We start from the raw sequence: 15954 nt of genomic DNA, 5'->3' as shown, positions 1-15954 counted from the left end.
TCTCTTTATGGCTCTACGTCCCCACTGGGACTTGGCCTGTCTCGCTTCTACTTAGTGTTCTTTGAGCAATTCCACAGTTATTAATTGAAGGGCTTCCTTTGCCTGCCATTGCATGAACTTGTATATTGTGTGGCATTATGCCCAGGGAGTCGAGGAAATTTTCTCGACCGGAACGGGAATCGAACCCGCCATCTCCGGATTGGCGATTCATAGCCTTAACCACTAGGCTAACTGGAGACTCCTCGACGAACTTTGTTCTGTGAATCTTGCATATGAAAATACTAAGGTTTAAGCCATGTTAGAGCTTGAAATAGTTTTTATTCCCGTTGATGTGAATCCTAGAGCCTAGAGGCAATATGTTCCAGTAAATACGAAATTGATCTAGAAAGCTTTGAACTGAACCAGCTTAGTTACATTACGTCTATGTAGTTTATTGTCGTAGCAATAAACTTCGTTTTTCATACTTAGTTTTTACAACATATTTAAGTAAAACACGCTAGTACTAGCACTTTCTCACCTTTATAAATGATCATATGACAATAACATATAATATCTATTAGATTTACATGAACAAACTAAACATCGAGCTCTACCCCGAATACTTCTTAGAAATTCTATAACAAAATCCATGAAATCATCAAGGGTCTTCTTCAGGGTGTATCTCCGGAATTCCTCTAAGAATCTTTTTTGATATTGTTCTTAAGATCTTTGTGAATGAACTTTTATCTTGTTTTCTTTTTTGGGTAAATGCTTTCATCTTAAAAGTTCTCGTGATTTGTTTCGTAATGCCTGGAAATTTTCTATTAAAAAATCCTGTAAAAGTATCGAAAGAAAAAGAAAATTCTCGAAAGAGTTTCTGACAAAACTATAATAATTTTAAGTTCCAAAGTCGTGCACGCTGGCTGTAGTGTATAACAAGCGCACATGGCATTGGAACTGAGAGGACAAATGCGCTATAGTTACACGCATGGATGTGGTACGATTGATTTTTTGAATACATTTTTTTAAATAAAAATAAAATTTGATTCTAAGAAATTCCTTACAAATATTGGGAATCCATGGCTGGAGTAATCCATCCATTAGAAGCCACTAGAATAGATATAACGTTGAAATTTTCAGAGTGATCCACCGCATATTGCTAGAACCATTTCTAGTAGAAATCCTCAGATCATTTTAGAAAAACTATCGAGGCACCATGAAGGAAATTAAAAAAAAATGCTTACAAATCCCTATGAGAATTAATGGTGAAAGGGATTTTTTAATAGTATAACTGTGGAGGAAGGTATTTTTTCTTTTTGTACAGGCAACTCCCCATGGCATTACTTCAGTATTTTCTTAAAACGCTGTCCATAAACTACGTAGACTCAATTTTGGCCATTTCAGAACTGCCCTCATAGACTTTGTCCATACAAAATTTTCGAAATTAGGATGAAGCTTAGATTTTGATCATCAGACCACCCTAAGAGTCTACATAGTTCATGGACGGGCTCTAAAGTATTCTCCCTAAAGTTTAAGTTTCTTTCTAGAATGTCTCACTGGGTTTCTCCAGACATTATTTACTTAAAAATCACAGAGTTAATTTCTAAGAATTACCCTCACAGTATCCTACTCAAATTCAAGCTCATTATTTTAAGAATTTTTCGAAAAATTTGCATAAGGTTCTGCAAACAAAAACTTCGGAAATTCTTTCCGATTCATTAAGGTTTTTCAAGGGTTTTTTAGAGATACCCCCATGGGTAAAAATTATTTTCGATCAGCCATGCATCCACTTAAATGGAGGTTTCAGTGTATGCCAAAGGTCCATTATGTCAAATGACCGTTATGTCAAATGTCTATATGCCAAGTGACCTTATGCCAAACGACTTTATGCCAAATATACCCCCCCCCCACTTATTTTATGACGAAATCGATCAAATAAATAAAACCCAGATTAATCCACCTAGTGGTGATTGTGCCTTTCTCGTTGAATATGTACTCATGATCATTCCGTCGACGCAATCAATCTTGCCTTAGAGTCAGTGATCAGCCCCAAAGCTCTGTGCCTTGATAACGGATGAGAAGGAGGAAATTCTCATATCAGTGGTCTGGGATTGTAACACCTACGAATTTCTGAATCCTGAGAATACATTATTTAGAAAACCGAAAATTTTATCACAATCATCATCGAATTGGGGCACTTATTCCGATGTTATGTTCAACGTATAGACAGACACAGAGCTGAAAATATCAGTTCTCTCAGTTGACTGCTTGACAAGCTAGGATATAACTTTTTTCACAGGTCACTCTGAGGTCTTCGACAAAGCTTCTTCTGTACACTTTAGGCTATATTTTATTATCATTGGTTACGAGATTCATGTAAAATTTGTAATGTAGTAATTTGAATTGCCAATTTTAAATCTTATTCAAATTTTAAACGCATTACAGAGCTCGCCCTCCAGTCGCAGCAAAATTTTGCGCAGTAATTTTAGACGCAAAAGGGGATTTTAAAAAACCGTTCGGGGCTGATGCGCTAAAATTTTAGTTCCATACAACGTTGACCCATCCTACTGTATGTAAACATCTCAGGAATCTATAATGGTGTGGTTTGATGAGATCGCTCTAGTATTTTTTAGGTTTTTGGTTCTCTTACACATATCTATCGCTTGCATTGATTTTGTTCACTTTCGAAATTCCGTTGAAGCGCTCAACGCTGCTTCTGCAACATCACCGCTAGCCTCTTATGTAGTCTGAGCCTATTTTCTTGCTAACCGTTATCGGGTTATCAAAATGTCACGATTTGATGTGTGCCATGCATGAGTTTGGTATACTTTATACTAGGCCACTTACGATGGGACACTCGGAAATGATTCTGGAACACTACCGGTAGTGTGGTCTGAGCTTATGTAAGTACTAACTGTTATCAGATACAGATTACCCAGAACTAGTAATACTACCGGTCAAGCTACCGGTAGTAACTTCTGTGGACTGTGCCTATTTGCTTATTATCCATGCATCAGGTTACTGACAAAAAAGCGATTTGATGTACCGCAAGTATGGGTTTGGTTCATTTTTATGTTGGTCCACTTTCGGTGGAACACTCTAAACCGGTTCATTTTTAAATTTGACCAATTCCTGCGGGACACACGGAGCCGGTTATGGAACACTACCGGTGGTCTCTAACGTAATCTAAGGCTTTCTTTTGAAAACCGTTCATCAGGTTATCGAAAAAGCCGCGATTTGATGTGTCGCATGCATGGGGTTCGGTTTCCTTCCACACTTGACCGGAACCGATTCCGGGACACTATTAGTTTTCCCAATTATGATATGAGATGTTTTTTCTTGTTATTCGTTCATCAGGATACCTAAAAAGCCATTTGATGTGTCGCGAATATTGGTTTGGTTCTTTTTACATTCGGCCACTCTCCGCGAGACAGATGTACAAGTAGTTTCTAATGTGGCTTTAGTCTAGTTTCTTGCTAACCGCACAATTAGGTTATTGAAAAGGCCACGATTTGATGTGTCGCATGCATGAGTTTGCTTCACTTTCATATTAGGCCACTTCCGGTGAACACCCGGAACCGGTTCCGGAATGCTACCGGTTCGGTGAGACTATTTTCCTGTTTACCGTTCATCAGGTCATATAAAAAGCGGCGATTTGATGTGTCGCATGCATGGGTTTGGTTCACTTTTATATTTGGCCACTTCCGGTGGGAACCCCGAACCGGTTCCGGAATGCTACCGGTTCAGTGAGATTATTTTCCTGTGTACCGTTCATCAGGTCATAGAAAAAGCGACGAGTTGATGTGTCGCATGCATGAGTTTGGTTTACTTTTATATTTTGGCCACTTCCGGCGGGACACCCGGAACCGGTTCCGGAATGCTACCGGTTCAGTGAGACTATTTCCCTGTTTACCCTTCATCAGGTCATAGGAAAAGCGGCGATTTGATGTGTCGTATGCATGGGTTTGGTTCACTTTTATATTTGGCCACTTCTGGTGGGACACCCGGAACCGGTTCCGGAATGCTACCGGTTCAGTAAGATTATTTTCCTGTTTACCGTTCATCAGGTCATAAGAAAAGCGGCGAGTTGATGTGTCGCATGCATGAGTTTGGTTCACTTTTATATTTGGCCACTTCCGGCGGGACACCCGGAACCGGTTCCGGAACACTACCGGTTCAGATATAGTCTGCGACTATTTTCCTGCTTACCGATCATCAGATAATCGAAAATGCCGTGGTTTGATGGGTCGCATGCATTGGTTTGTTGCATTTTCATATCTGGTCCCTTCCTGGGGTACCGGTCCGGAACACCTAAATGGCCATAACTCCGGAACGACTGGATCGATCTGAACCATTTTCAATAGGAAACAATGGGACAATATGCCGCGTCGAATGAACCATCGGTCGTTGAAATCGGATCATATTTACTATCTAAAAATGAGGTGACCTTTTTGTACACATACACACAGACATCATCTCAACTCGTCGAGCTGAGTCGATTGGTATATATTGCAGACTACATCCCAAATTGGACTATCACACTTTTTATGGTACGTCTAAAAAGTGTGATAAAAGTGCACATTTGCCTCGGATCGTCTCGACGTCTTCGGGGCACTTATTCCTCCATTTACAAGGAATAAGTGCACCGAAGACCTCAATTCGATCCGGCGTATCCCTGCGCTGTAATCACACTTTGAAGGTGTGTGCACACTATTGTGTCAGTCCAATTTGGGGTGCAGTCAGCAATAAGACTTGACCTCTCCGGGGGCTCTATTCAATTTTCGTTTTTGGAGTGAACACACCTTGGGTGCACGAGAAAGGCAAAACACGTCCGATTAATGCAAGCGGTCATTTGCATTAAAGACATTTACCATAATCAAAACGCACCCTACATGTTTGATTTACAATTAATCTTACTCTTTGTTTCATTTCTTTTCAACAGGTTTTTTAAAGTAAGCAAAACACACCAAAGAATACATCGTACAACTCCAACTGTAAGTAACGTTGCTTGAAACGTTACCACCTTTTTGTGAGTTGCTGCAAACCTCAGTCTCGAGGAGTTAGCAAGCAGGCTGCACAATGAGTAGCCGAAAGTCTGCGGCGGCAGCTGCAGCTGCAGCAGCCGCGGCCGGAGAGGGTTCCTCCACCGGCAAGAGACGTGGCCGGCCGCCAAAGTCACAATCGGCCGCAATGGACCGACCGAAGAGCAAGTTTCAGTACCATCTACTGAAGAAGCCCAAATATCTCTGCAAAGACGGTGGCAATGGGGATTCGCGCTTCAGCACTCCGTCGGCATCTCGGGCTTCGTCGCCGCAAGGCAGCGAGGAAAGTCGACCGTCTACATCGCGCCGATCGGCACCGGCCAAGACGCCCCGCTCGGCAAAGGCCACCGGCAAAGGAAGGAAATCTGTCGGCGGTCGGGGGCGAGGAGGAAACAATCGGAAAAGTAAGTCAATTTTGATTTTCGAAGTTTTCGCAACGAAATTAGTTTAACCATTCCGTGAATTTCTGAAGATATTCAACATTATTCGTACGAGTTTGGTACCGTGCGGTACCCATATTCTGAACGGTTAAGGGAATCTCACAACAAACACTAAAATAAATGGAAGTTCTTGTTGCTACAGATAATGCTTCGCATCACCATCAAGTGTGTTTGTTGTCTAGTTAAATGTATAAAATAAATTAAATCTCATAATAACTTCCAGTCGCTGATCTTGACATATTTTTGTTTGTGGACGACGTGTTCCTAATTATGGACACCATAAGAAGCCGTGGTCCTAATTCTGAACACATACTTACTATGTACCACAATATTCCTACATAATGGAAGCAGTGGCTCAAAGGCTCTACAGATAAGGGATACTATGTATGGTATGTGGGGGCAAGATGGGTCAGGGGGCAAGATGGGTCAGTACCGTTTTCAAACGTACTATATATTTTTTGAATCTTTCAATAATTTTCCCAGATGAACGAAGTGGATACACAAAAAAGTGATATATTGTTTTGAAAATTCTTTACGTTCCTTGCACAGAAAAAAATAAAATATTTTTTCGTTATACTCCTTATGCTATACATTCCATATAACTACGTGTATTGTGTAGACGGGGCAAGATGGGTCACCCTAATTTTTCGGTATGTTTGCATAGTTTTTGAAAATGTTTTATTCTTCATTAAAAGGCTATTCTGTGACCTACATTATCGAAGCAATTAGAGCACTGAGAGTTTGTGAAACTATTTTTGAAATTTTCCTACAAGAAATATAGGTTTTCAAAGTCCGTTCATGGCCACCTGAACAAAAATCTTCTAGTTCTGAGAATAATCTACCGATATGTTTCAACACTTTTCTCTTGTAATCTTTACGTGTGTGAAGCTTAGATGTATAGAGAAAAAATAGAAGATATAGTATTTTTTGTTGGAGAAAAATCGAGTTTTCTGATAGCTGACCCATCTTGCCCCCGTAAAAATGAGGTGGGGCAAGATGGGTCATGTTTTGAAAATTGCTTGTCAAGAAGCAGGTTTCAAAATATATGACCTTTCTATACTTTTATATCATAGCTGACTAGTGTATCTGAGAGTCGTGGTAGAATACAGAGAAATGCGATTTATATTCAGACAGTTATAGGGGTCCATTTCTTAGGTGACCCATCCTGCCCCCACTTACCATACAAACACATTCTCTACGTTCGCAGTTCAGTCAAAAACTATATGTTTTGTAACGATTGAATAATAGAGGGGCTTAATAAAATTAACACCTCAACTCTCGATTCAATATATGCTTCATAAATGGAAAATCTATTTTGCGTTAGCCGACTGTTCAGAATATGGAGCTGTCTATAATATTGTGCTCGCACGGTACATATGTAATTTACCATTTTGGGAACATTTTCAGTGCTCATCATTTTCATTTACGTCGATTTGTTTTGGAAATATGTACAAAAAAAATCCAACAATTTCTACATAAAACGAAGCGTTTGGTTTTGAACATTACATTAACGTTTGGTTTATTGCAAACTTGAATCATTCATTTTCCACAGGTTATACCTACCACGAGTCAGAATACCACTACGGCTCGGATTTCGGTGATGACAGTGACAAAAGTGACGCCTATGATGACTCCATGCGATCGGCCAGCGATTCCGAAGACAGCCTGGCGAATGAATCCGAATCGGACTTTTCGATACACAGCTTCAGTGCATCGACGGGGATCATTTGTCAGAAGGAACCATCGCCGGATCCGGTGTGGCTTCAGGATCGCAGTTATCCCCCGTTGGAGTTGCCGGCATCGTCGGAAGATCTGCTCGTTTCGAACAGTATCGTGCTGAAGTGCACATCGATCTACGAAATCATCAGGCGGTTCCGGAATTTGGTACGGTTGTCGCCGTTCCGGTTGGAGGACTTTGCGGCCGCCATCGTATGCGACGATCAGAGTCCTCTGTTGACGGAGATTCACATCATGTTGATGAAGGCGATTCTCCGGGAGGAAGATTCACAGCAGACACATTTTGCGCCCTTGGATCAGAAAGACAGCGTTAACATAGCACTCTATTTGATAGATTCCATTACATGGCCAGAGGTGTTGCGGAGTTACATTGAAAGTGATCCCGCTTTGGATCAGCAGGTGTTGGAGATACTCACGGTTAATGAGTATCCTTTTGTGGCCCCGGAAGAGCGTCTGAAGGTTCTGCAGTTTTTAACGGATCAATTTTTAGTTACGACAACGGTGCGCGATGACATGCTACAGGAGGGTCCCATCCATTACGACGACCACTGCCGAATCTGTCATCGGTTGGGTGATCTGTTGTGTTGCGAAACGTGTCCGGCCGTTTTCCATCTGGAATGCGTTGATCCACCCTTGATAGACGTCCCGAGTGAAGACTGGCAGTGTAATCTGTGCAAGTTGCATAAGGTTTCTGGAGTCATGGACTGTATTACGCCCCAGGAGAAACAGGGAATGCTTTGTAGGCAGGAGTTACTCGGCTATGATCGTCATGGACGGAAATACTGGTTCATTGGAAGGAGAATTTTCATCGAGACGGAAGATTCGGGGGAGGTTTGGTATTTCAGTACGGTGAAGCAGTTTGAGTACTTGCTGTCCAAGTTGGATCCCGATGACTTGGAATCGCATCTCTGCAAGGAGATAGATGAGCGGAGGGATGAAATAATAAAGCACATGACGCTCACGGAGACAATAACCTGTCAGCAGAAAGGTAACAAGAAGTCGTACATTGAATTGGACAATCAACGACTAGAGAAGTTGATGCAAGAGGAAGGATTGGCAGCGAATAAGGACGCTGACGAGAAAATGGATGTGGACGACCAGAAAGAGGGCGGTAACAGTGAGGCATCTGATGAGAAATCAAATGATGAGCAGCCCAACGGTGACGATTCATCAAGCAAGGAAGATGATGACTCGAAGGCTTCCGGTGATAAACATGTGACGAGGCTGAAGACGGGATCGTTGACACCACGGACGTTCAGCGCCGAAGAGATGAAGAGGAAAAGTTCGTTGACCAAAGAAGACGAAGAATCGCGATTGACGCGTAACAAGTTGTCTCAGATATCCAACGGAACGTTGCATTTCAAACTTGGCATGGAAAATGGGTTCAAAGCGTACGTCAATCAGTACTCGATCAATCCGATTGCGCTGAATAAACCACAACGGAACGAAGACCGAGACAAGAAACGGCATCTGTCACACAAGTTCTCCCTGACGCAGGCCTCGGAGTTCAAGTGGCTTGGAGGAGGTATGTACAGCACCCAGGCGCAGATCATTTCCACGATCAAACAAAGCATCATTGCGTTGGAGCAGGCAGTTGCTTCGCCTTTCCTGCACCAAAATTGGACCAAATTGAGGAAAACGTGGATTGGAGCCATCAGTGCCTGCACCAAAGCGAAGGACTTTGCTCGAATTCTTTGCATCCTGCAGGCGTGCATGAGGAGCGTGATTTTCGCTAGTGTTTGGCATGAACAGCTGGGTCACACAAAGATGTACAAGATAACGTCCGCCGAGCGGGAGGAGAAGAAGAAACTCGAAAAGCGAGAGAAGCGAGAACGCGACGATGAGGAAGAGCGCAATCGCAGCACGTTCAATTTCGTCAAATATTCACTCGGTCTCCGGCATCAGGTTTGGAAGCAGAAGGGAGAAGAATATCGGATACATGGTCAGTGGGATTGGGTTTGGATGTCGTACAGTCGAAGGAAGGGCAAAAAACCCAGTCGGGAAACGAACGAAGTGAACCACGTTCTAATACCCATTGTAGCGGAGGTGCACAAGAAACTTCTTAAAATCGACGCAAAAACACACGAAGCGTATCAACTAGTAAGAAAAGGCCGTACAGATCTCGATTTCATGACCGGAAATGAAGCGTTAGACAGCCGGTTAGAGGAGAAATTCAATCAAACGGAAACATTCCAAGTGCCGGAAACGTACGACCAAATTGACGTCTCCAAGGCGCTTTCCACGCCAGGTGGTCGCATCTTGTATCCCAAAATTGCCAAGACCGCATCAGTGCTGGATGGATTGCTGCAGCGACGGGTTGACTTGAAAGAAGCCGAGGAACGGAAATTCGCCAAAGTTAAAGACGAAGAAGACATTGGGGTGAATGTTATTCACAAACCAGAAGCGGTTCAAGCGCGTCTAGGCGAATGTGTAGAAAAGCAGCTTCAATCCATTATAAACAGTCGTCACCATAACTCCAACATCCGGAATCAACTGTCCTTGAATAAACAACCCGTTCGGTTGACCGGTGAACAACTGGAAATCTTGATCCTGAAAATCCTCCCATTGCGTTCCAAGTACCAACATGTGAATGCCCTTGTCCAGCAAAACAAGTGCTATTCGTTGGATTGCGAAAATGGCCTCTGCTATTCACCTCTATGCCTACAAAAACAAGCCCTCAAGGAGGAACTGTTGCCCCTGTTGAAGAAAGTTCAAACGATGCAATCGGCTCCCATGGCCAACCCCACAATTGCCGGTGTAAAATCCATCCTGGAGCAGAAACTGACCGAGTACAAGGCGGAAAACTTCGATTCCATGTTGGCCAACTTCACCATGAACCGGTATCGGTCGATCCTCGACGACTGGGACCGAGCGCATCAGCATCTGATTGAATACGACGAACAGTTCATACAATCGATGGCGGCGCCGAAAATGCCCGAGGAGCACAACAACAACGTTACGAACGAGGTGGAAATCAAAACCGAAGAGGCTCCCGATATGGTCGTCAAGGAGGAAGTCGTCAGCACCGAAGGGGAACCGGATTTGAACGGGTCGGAAAAAATGGACGATAGTTTGAAGCTGAACGAGAACTCCAATTCCATATCGGAGAATTCGTGCGATGAACCGCGATCCACTCGTCGTGGACGACCACGCAGCAGCAAAAACAATTCGGTCGTCGTCGAAGACCCAGCGGAGGTGAAGGTGAAGGAGGAGGATGAAATGATCATTTTGCCGAAAAAAGAGCATAAACCAAATCGAAGATTTGCCCTCTTGCCATCGCGGTCTGTTAAAAAGGAAGAAACCGAAGAAAAGGAACTCGCTCCGGATGGAAGCACCCGAGTTTATTCCGTTAGCTCAACCAAAGGAAGGATTTATCTGCGCAAGGCACTGGAACCGGAAGTGAAAGTCGTCAAAAGCGAAACCAAATCACCAGCGGCTGCCGTCGGACCAGTGAAACCGAAATACCCTGCCGTCAACTATTTCCAGACACGCAAGCAAACTACCTCGATGATGGTGTTGCCAATGCACGAACTGCTCAAGCTGGCACGCAACGGAGGTCGCCTATCTGCGGCCGGGTTCCATCACCTGGCCAAGAACAACAACTCGGTGTGGCCTTACCCGTGTGCGAGACCGCTGTTCAAAACCTGCTGGCTGTATAGGACTTTAAACTTGAGCACACTGTCGGCGGTCGGGTTACAGCTGCGTATCATATGGACCTGCCTGCGGTGGGACGACATGGCCATGAAACCGGTCACAAGCGACGGAAAGCATCAGGTAGGTTACGGTTGCTTTAAAGGAAGTTCGGGTTATAAAGTTTCATTATTTTCTTTTGATAGGTTACAACCGAGTCGGAAATTATGTCCTTGGAGATTCTGAAGCACCGATACGCGGGAATATTCAACGAAAGGATGCAATATTTGCGCAGGAAGGTTGTTATCCCCTTAGAGCTGCCAAAGACGGTTCGCGGTAAGTTCAAAAACTGTTCATTTATTAAGTGCAACATCCACACACCTCAATATTTGCGTTCCCTGTGTTATTCAAATGTTTGCCAAAGTGCTACTTCCACCTTTCGATCACCTAATGTTGATCCGTCAAGACGTTACCATCGTTATCTTTACACATCATTTCAGCACTTCCATCACATATCGGTTCTTCCGAGGTGTCGTCTATTCTCCGAGTCTGTTTTGTTTTCATTTCGTAACGTTTGACGTTCTGACTAGTCCAATGCTGCAGCATTGCCACTTTCGATGCTTTCTTCAAAATTTCTCTGAATCAATTGCTCCTTCCACCGATTTCAAATTCTCTTTATCAAATTAAGCTTTATGCTCACCTTTCATTTTGTTCTTCCCAAATTGCAGAAGTGCAATCAATTCGTTCCGGGTTACGGAAGCGAAAACGCGCTGAATCTCCTCAGCAAACCGAACCACAAGTCAGCGAAGAGTGGATCGACGAAGACAAGTTGGAACTGTGGGAAATCAAGTTGTACGGCGAAAAGCAGGAGAAAATTGCCGCGGCACAAGCCCAGCATGTCACTCGCACCAGTACCGGAAAACTTCCGGTTAGCCGCCAGACTCCATCATCGTCCGGCGAATCATCCAACTCATCGACACCGACCAACAGTGGCAACAGTACCAACAATGCCTCGTCGACACCCGTCCAGAACAAATCGGCCGTCATTTCCAGCAAAGCCTCCCGGGAGGAGATCACCGAAAAAATGGAACAACAGCTCCGGATACAACGAGCAGCTCACAATCAAAAGCGAGCGATGGAGCTTAAACAACAAGGTAAGAGGATTATAACCAAAATCTTGCAAAACCTAACACTTGCTTCATCCTAGGTCAATCATCCGATGGTGCGACTCCACCCAAGCAAACAATCGTCCAGCGACGAATCATCGTCAAAAATGCCGACGGTACAACCAAAGTCATTCAACAGAATATCACACAACCGGCCCGTGCATCTCCGGCTGCGACGGCAACCTCATCATCCAGTCCACAGCAACAGCAAGCACAGCAATCAGCTCCACCAGCTGCACCTGCGAAACCCGACGGCCCCCAAAAGGTCCAGATCATCCGTGGCCCCGACGGAAAGGTTAGCGTGCGCGGTCTCAACCCCGGCCAGCAGCTCATTCAGACAGCCGATGGAAAATTGCATGTTCTTAGTGCTGCTCCCGGTACGTTGGAAAGATTTCTCAAGTTGTACAATAAACGACGTATCATTCCTGTCTCGACGGCCGCTGGCGGCCGGCAGGAACGACGGTGTTCCCATGCTTACGTTTTGCGTTTTTCTCTTATCTCTCTTGAAGGATCGAACCCCGCTAGCAAGCAAGCTATTGCCGCAAAGGTCGGCCAGAAAATCATCACCAAGGTGGCTGCTGGAGCTAGTCCCGTTGCCAGTGGTTCCGCTGCGTCCGGCAGTGGCAATGTGGTGTCGTCCGGCACAGCAGCCACCTCGGTGACGGTGACGTCTCCCACTACGGTCGCTCAGCCCCAACCACAGCAAATTCAGGTGCAACAACAGCAACAGCAAGTCCAAATCCAACAGCAGCAACAGGCTGCCCCTGTGGTCGTTAGTTCGCCTACGGTTACCCAGCAAATTGTAAATAAATCTCCTAGCATAGTGGTACGAAATCAGGCCGGGCAACCAATCAAGCAGATTATTCAGAAGCAGGTGGTGCAGAAGGTAAGCCCTCTACGGAAGGAAGGAAAGAATTCGTGGTTGAGAAATGGAGGGTCGAATGTTTTGGCCAGGTCTGTTTCACCGATTTAACGGTCTTTTTCAAAATTTGATAGGTGGCCCACTGCCCACCCACAGGTCGCTCGCATCGTTTTTGTTCGAGTTTGACGTTTGCTCACTACTGCCACCTAGTTGATGGTTGGCCAAACTTAGTCCTTTTAGCATTGGGCAAATATGTTTGTGTGACTATGGCTTGAATTTAAACATGTTCGAGGTGTTACGTCTGTTTATCTGTAGTAGTACGCTACGTTTTGCAAGCAACATTTGGTAGCATATTAATTTCGTGCAAAGCAATTGCTACATCCGTGCAAAGAAAATTAATGTCATGAGTTGGGGTAGAAATCTACTTTGTCATGTGCGCTAATTCCCGTCATATCAGACGGAAAACAACCAATGATTGCAGATGTTCCAACTTACCTTTGCCAATGGCTCATCAGATGGAAGCGAAAAGATGTAGACTATCAATAACCAGCTCCTATAACGCTGAAAATCGAATAATTACGTGAAATTTCACGTTTCAATTTCACTCCACCTACGAGTTGAAAATTTTTGCTCTTACGCAAGTATGACGGAAGCTACCGTACCAAAGCAGCAGCTAGCTGAATTGTTCTTCATCACCGTTCAATTTTCACATCGGCAGATTCACTTGTTGAACCAACCTTCAATTCACACCCCACAAAAGCTCTGTGGCTCTTCAAAGATGGCTTTCACTGCTGCAGAATGCAGCATGCTTGATTTATCAAATAAATCATCTTTTTCCCATCGGTAAAATGAAAACAAACGCTTTCTGCCTCGTATTTCACAACCACAGAGATAAATTTCTTCGTTGCACTGTGCACTGGCCATTGAAATATTTTGGTTGTTATTCTAAAGATACATCCATTTCCATTTTAATTCAAATGCTTTCTGTTCAATCGTACTCTGAATCAGAGTTGCACAATTGGCCTCCTAAAGTGAGGTTAAGTTTTGTGAAATCCCATTTCGTATTTTAGTGATTGAGTCGTTCCAGATAAAATTCAATGTGGGATCGGGGTTAAAAAAATCATTTTATCGATAAATTTACCAAAAAATTGATGATTAAACTGATGGGGAACTGGCATTTCCCTTTCAAACTTCCAAATTTTCACGACATAACCTCTACTTTTAATCGCCAATTTCAGGATGGTTAATGTCGAACGACACTCGCTTAACCATCACTTCAAACGACAAACGCAGTCGATCAAAACGAAATGATCGAATCACGCTAAAGCCACTCAAGCTAATACTCGTTCAAGATCGTCCCTTCTTCTCGAACTACACGATGAAACACGAAGTCTTGACCGTATCGTTTTTGGTTCTACGCCTTACATTCATATCCATATGGCGTGCTATGTTTGTGTTTATTGCGTCATACAATACTTACTTTAAGCCAATAGGAAGCAATCAGTGAAGTACTAGATTGAAAGTAGTGAGCTGGATTTTTGTATGGTGAGATGATCAATTCTCCGTTTCTGCAATGAAATGGTGCAAACAGCGTGGGTTATATGATTTCTTGCCTAATTTGATGATGTTTGAGCAAAAGTTTGGTTAACTGTGTTGTTGTATTATATATTTCTTACAACTTCAACAACACAGTTACCCAAACTTTTGCTCAAACAGCATCAAATTAGGCAAGAAATCATATAACCCACGCTGTTTGCACCATTTCATTGCAGAAACGGAGAATTGATGATCTCACCATACAAAAATCCAGCTCACTACTTTCAATCTAGTACTTCACTGATTGCTTCCTATTAACCTTCATCCGAGCCCAGTGCTTGAAAACTGAATCGTTTTATCCTAAACGAAGTATAATTAGTTCCTCTTTGACCGACGCTTTTGAATCTAGAAGACCGGTAGCTATTATAATATATTATGCCTTCATTGGCTGACATGATTCAGAAGCAAGTGGGAGCATGAGCAATCAAATTTATTACTGAGAGTGAGAAACGATGGTTCAGCAACAAGGTGCCTCTGAGTCTTTCTACTCGCCGGTGTATACGGCAATGAATATACATACCTACTAGGTTTTTATTCCGGTATTATAGTGCAAGGGATCGGTTTTCCTTTTCTCACTTAAGCGTGTTCCTTCGTAGTAGCTGTTGGCGCTGATATTGGTCGTATCAGCGTAGCGTAGTCGTAGTTCACTCAGATTTAAGCACTGTCCTGGTCCTATCAAATGATAGTCATCCAGCAGAGAGTGACATGAGTTGCTAGTTCAAGCTCATAACAACCAGATGGCCGAGGACAGGGATACAGCCGATGCTGTCAAACGCTCTGTCGAATTGATCGAGCAATCGATGCCAGCTGCCGACAACTCCTGGATGGTTCGTCCTAAGGAAATCGGTAATATTATTCGCAACTTGAAGGTCAAGAAATCGCCTGGCCACGATAGAATCAGCAACTGGCTTTTGAAGCGCCTCTCGGAAAGGTTTAATGATCCTCGCCAAAATCTTCTCTGCATACCTCAAACTATGCTACTTTCCTGTTGAATGGAAACACGCAATAGTAGTCGCGATACCGAAAGCGAATAAGGATGCAACTGTTCCATCAAATTACCGACCTATTAGCTTTCTTTCGACTCTGAGTAAACTTTTCGAACGCGTCATATTGACCCGCATCGAAAGACACTTGGAAACCACTAGAATCATCCCACACGAACAGTTTGGCTTCTAAAAAGGTCATTCAACTAGCCACCAGATCGTACGCTTGGTGAAGAAGGTGAAGCGAAACCTACAACAAGGCAACTCGTCGGGTTTGATACTCCTTGATGTTGAAAAGGCGTATGACTCGGTATGGCATGATGCGATTCTGCACAAAATGCACCTCGGAAACTTCCCTTTGATGCTTTTGAAGATAATTCGTAGCTTCCTGAAGGACAGGAGCTTCCAAGTTTCGGTAAATGGCTGTACCTCGGAGCGGATGCAAGTTCCGTTTGGTGTACCGCAAGGCTCCGTACTAAGTCCTACGCTGTACAACATCTTTTCGGCCGACATCGTCCT

At 43.7% G+C, this 15954-nt stretch overlaps 1 protein-coding gene across 4 annotated transcripts in view; it reads left to right on the top strand.

Moving 5' to 3' along the window:
- Positions 1-15954, top strand: part of LOC109404578 (nucleosome-remodeling factor subunit NURF301) — a 45306-nt gene that overhangs the window by 9913 nt on the left and 19439 nt on the right. For 3 of the 4 annotated variants that reach the window (XM_062853178.1, XM_029879064.2, XM_062853179.1), the window contains exons 3-8: positions 4922-5425; positions 7014-10972; positions 11035-11164; positions 11557-11982; positions 12036-12371; positions 12504-12880. In XM_062853178.1, coding sequence (XP_062709162.1) covers positions 5059-5425; positions 7014-10972; positions 11035-11164; positions 11557-11982; positions 12036-12371; positions 12504-12880 — 5595 coding nt within the window. In that variant the 5' untranslated portion in view covers positions 4922-5058. The remainder of the gene's footprint in view (positions 1-4921; positions 5426-7013; positions 10973-11034; positions 11165-11556; positions 11983-12035; positions 12372-12503; positions 12881-15954) is intronic. The other variant, XM_062853180.1, reaches the window with a different exon arrangement.

Source organism: Aedes albopictus, chromosome 2 (assembly GCF_035046485.1).
Source record: "Aedes albopictus strain Foshan chromosome 2, AalbF5, whole genome shotgun sequence".
Taxonomy (NCBI): Eukaryota; Metazoa; Arthropoda; class Insecta; order Diptera; family Culicidae; genus Aedes; species Aedes albopictus.
This window is presented reverse-complemented; position numbering and strand designations above follow the sequence as displayed.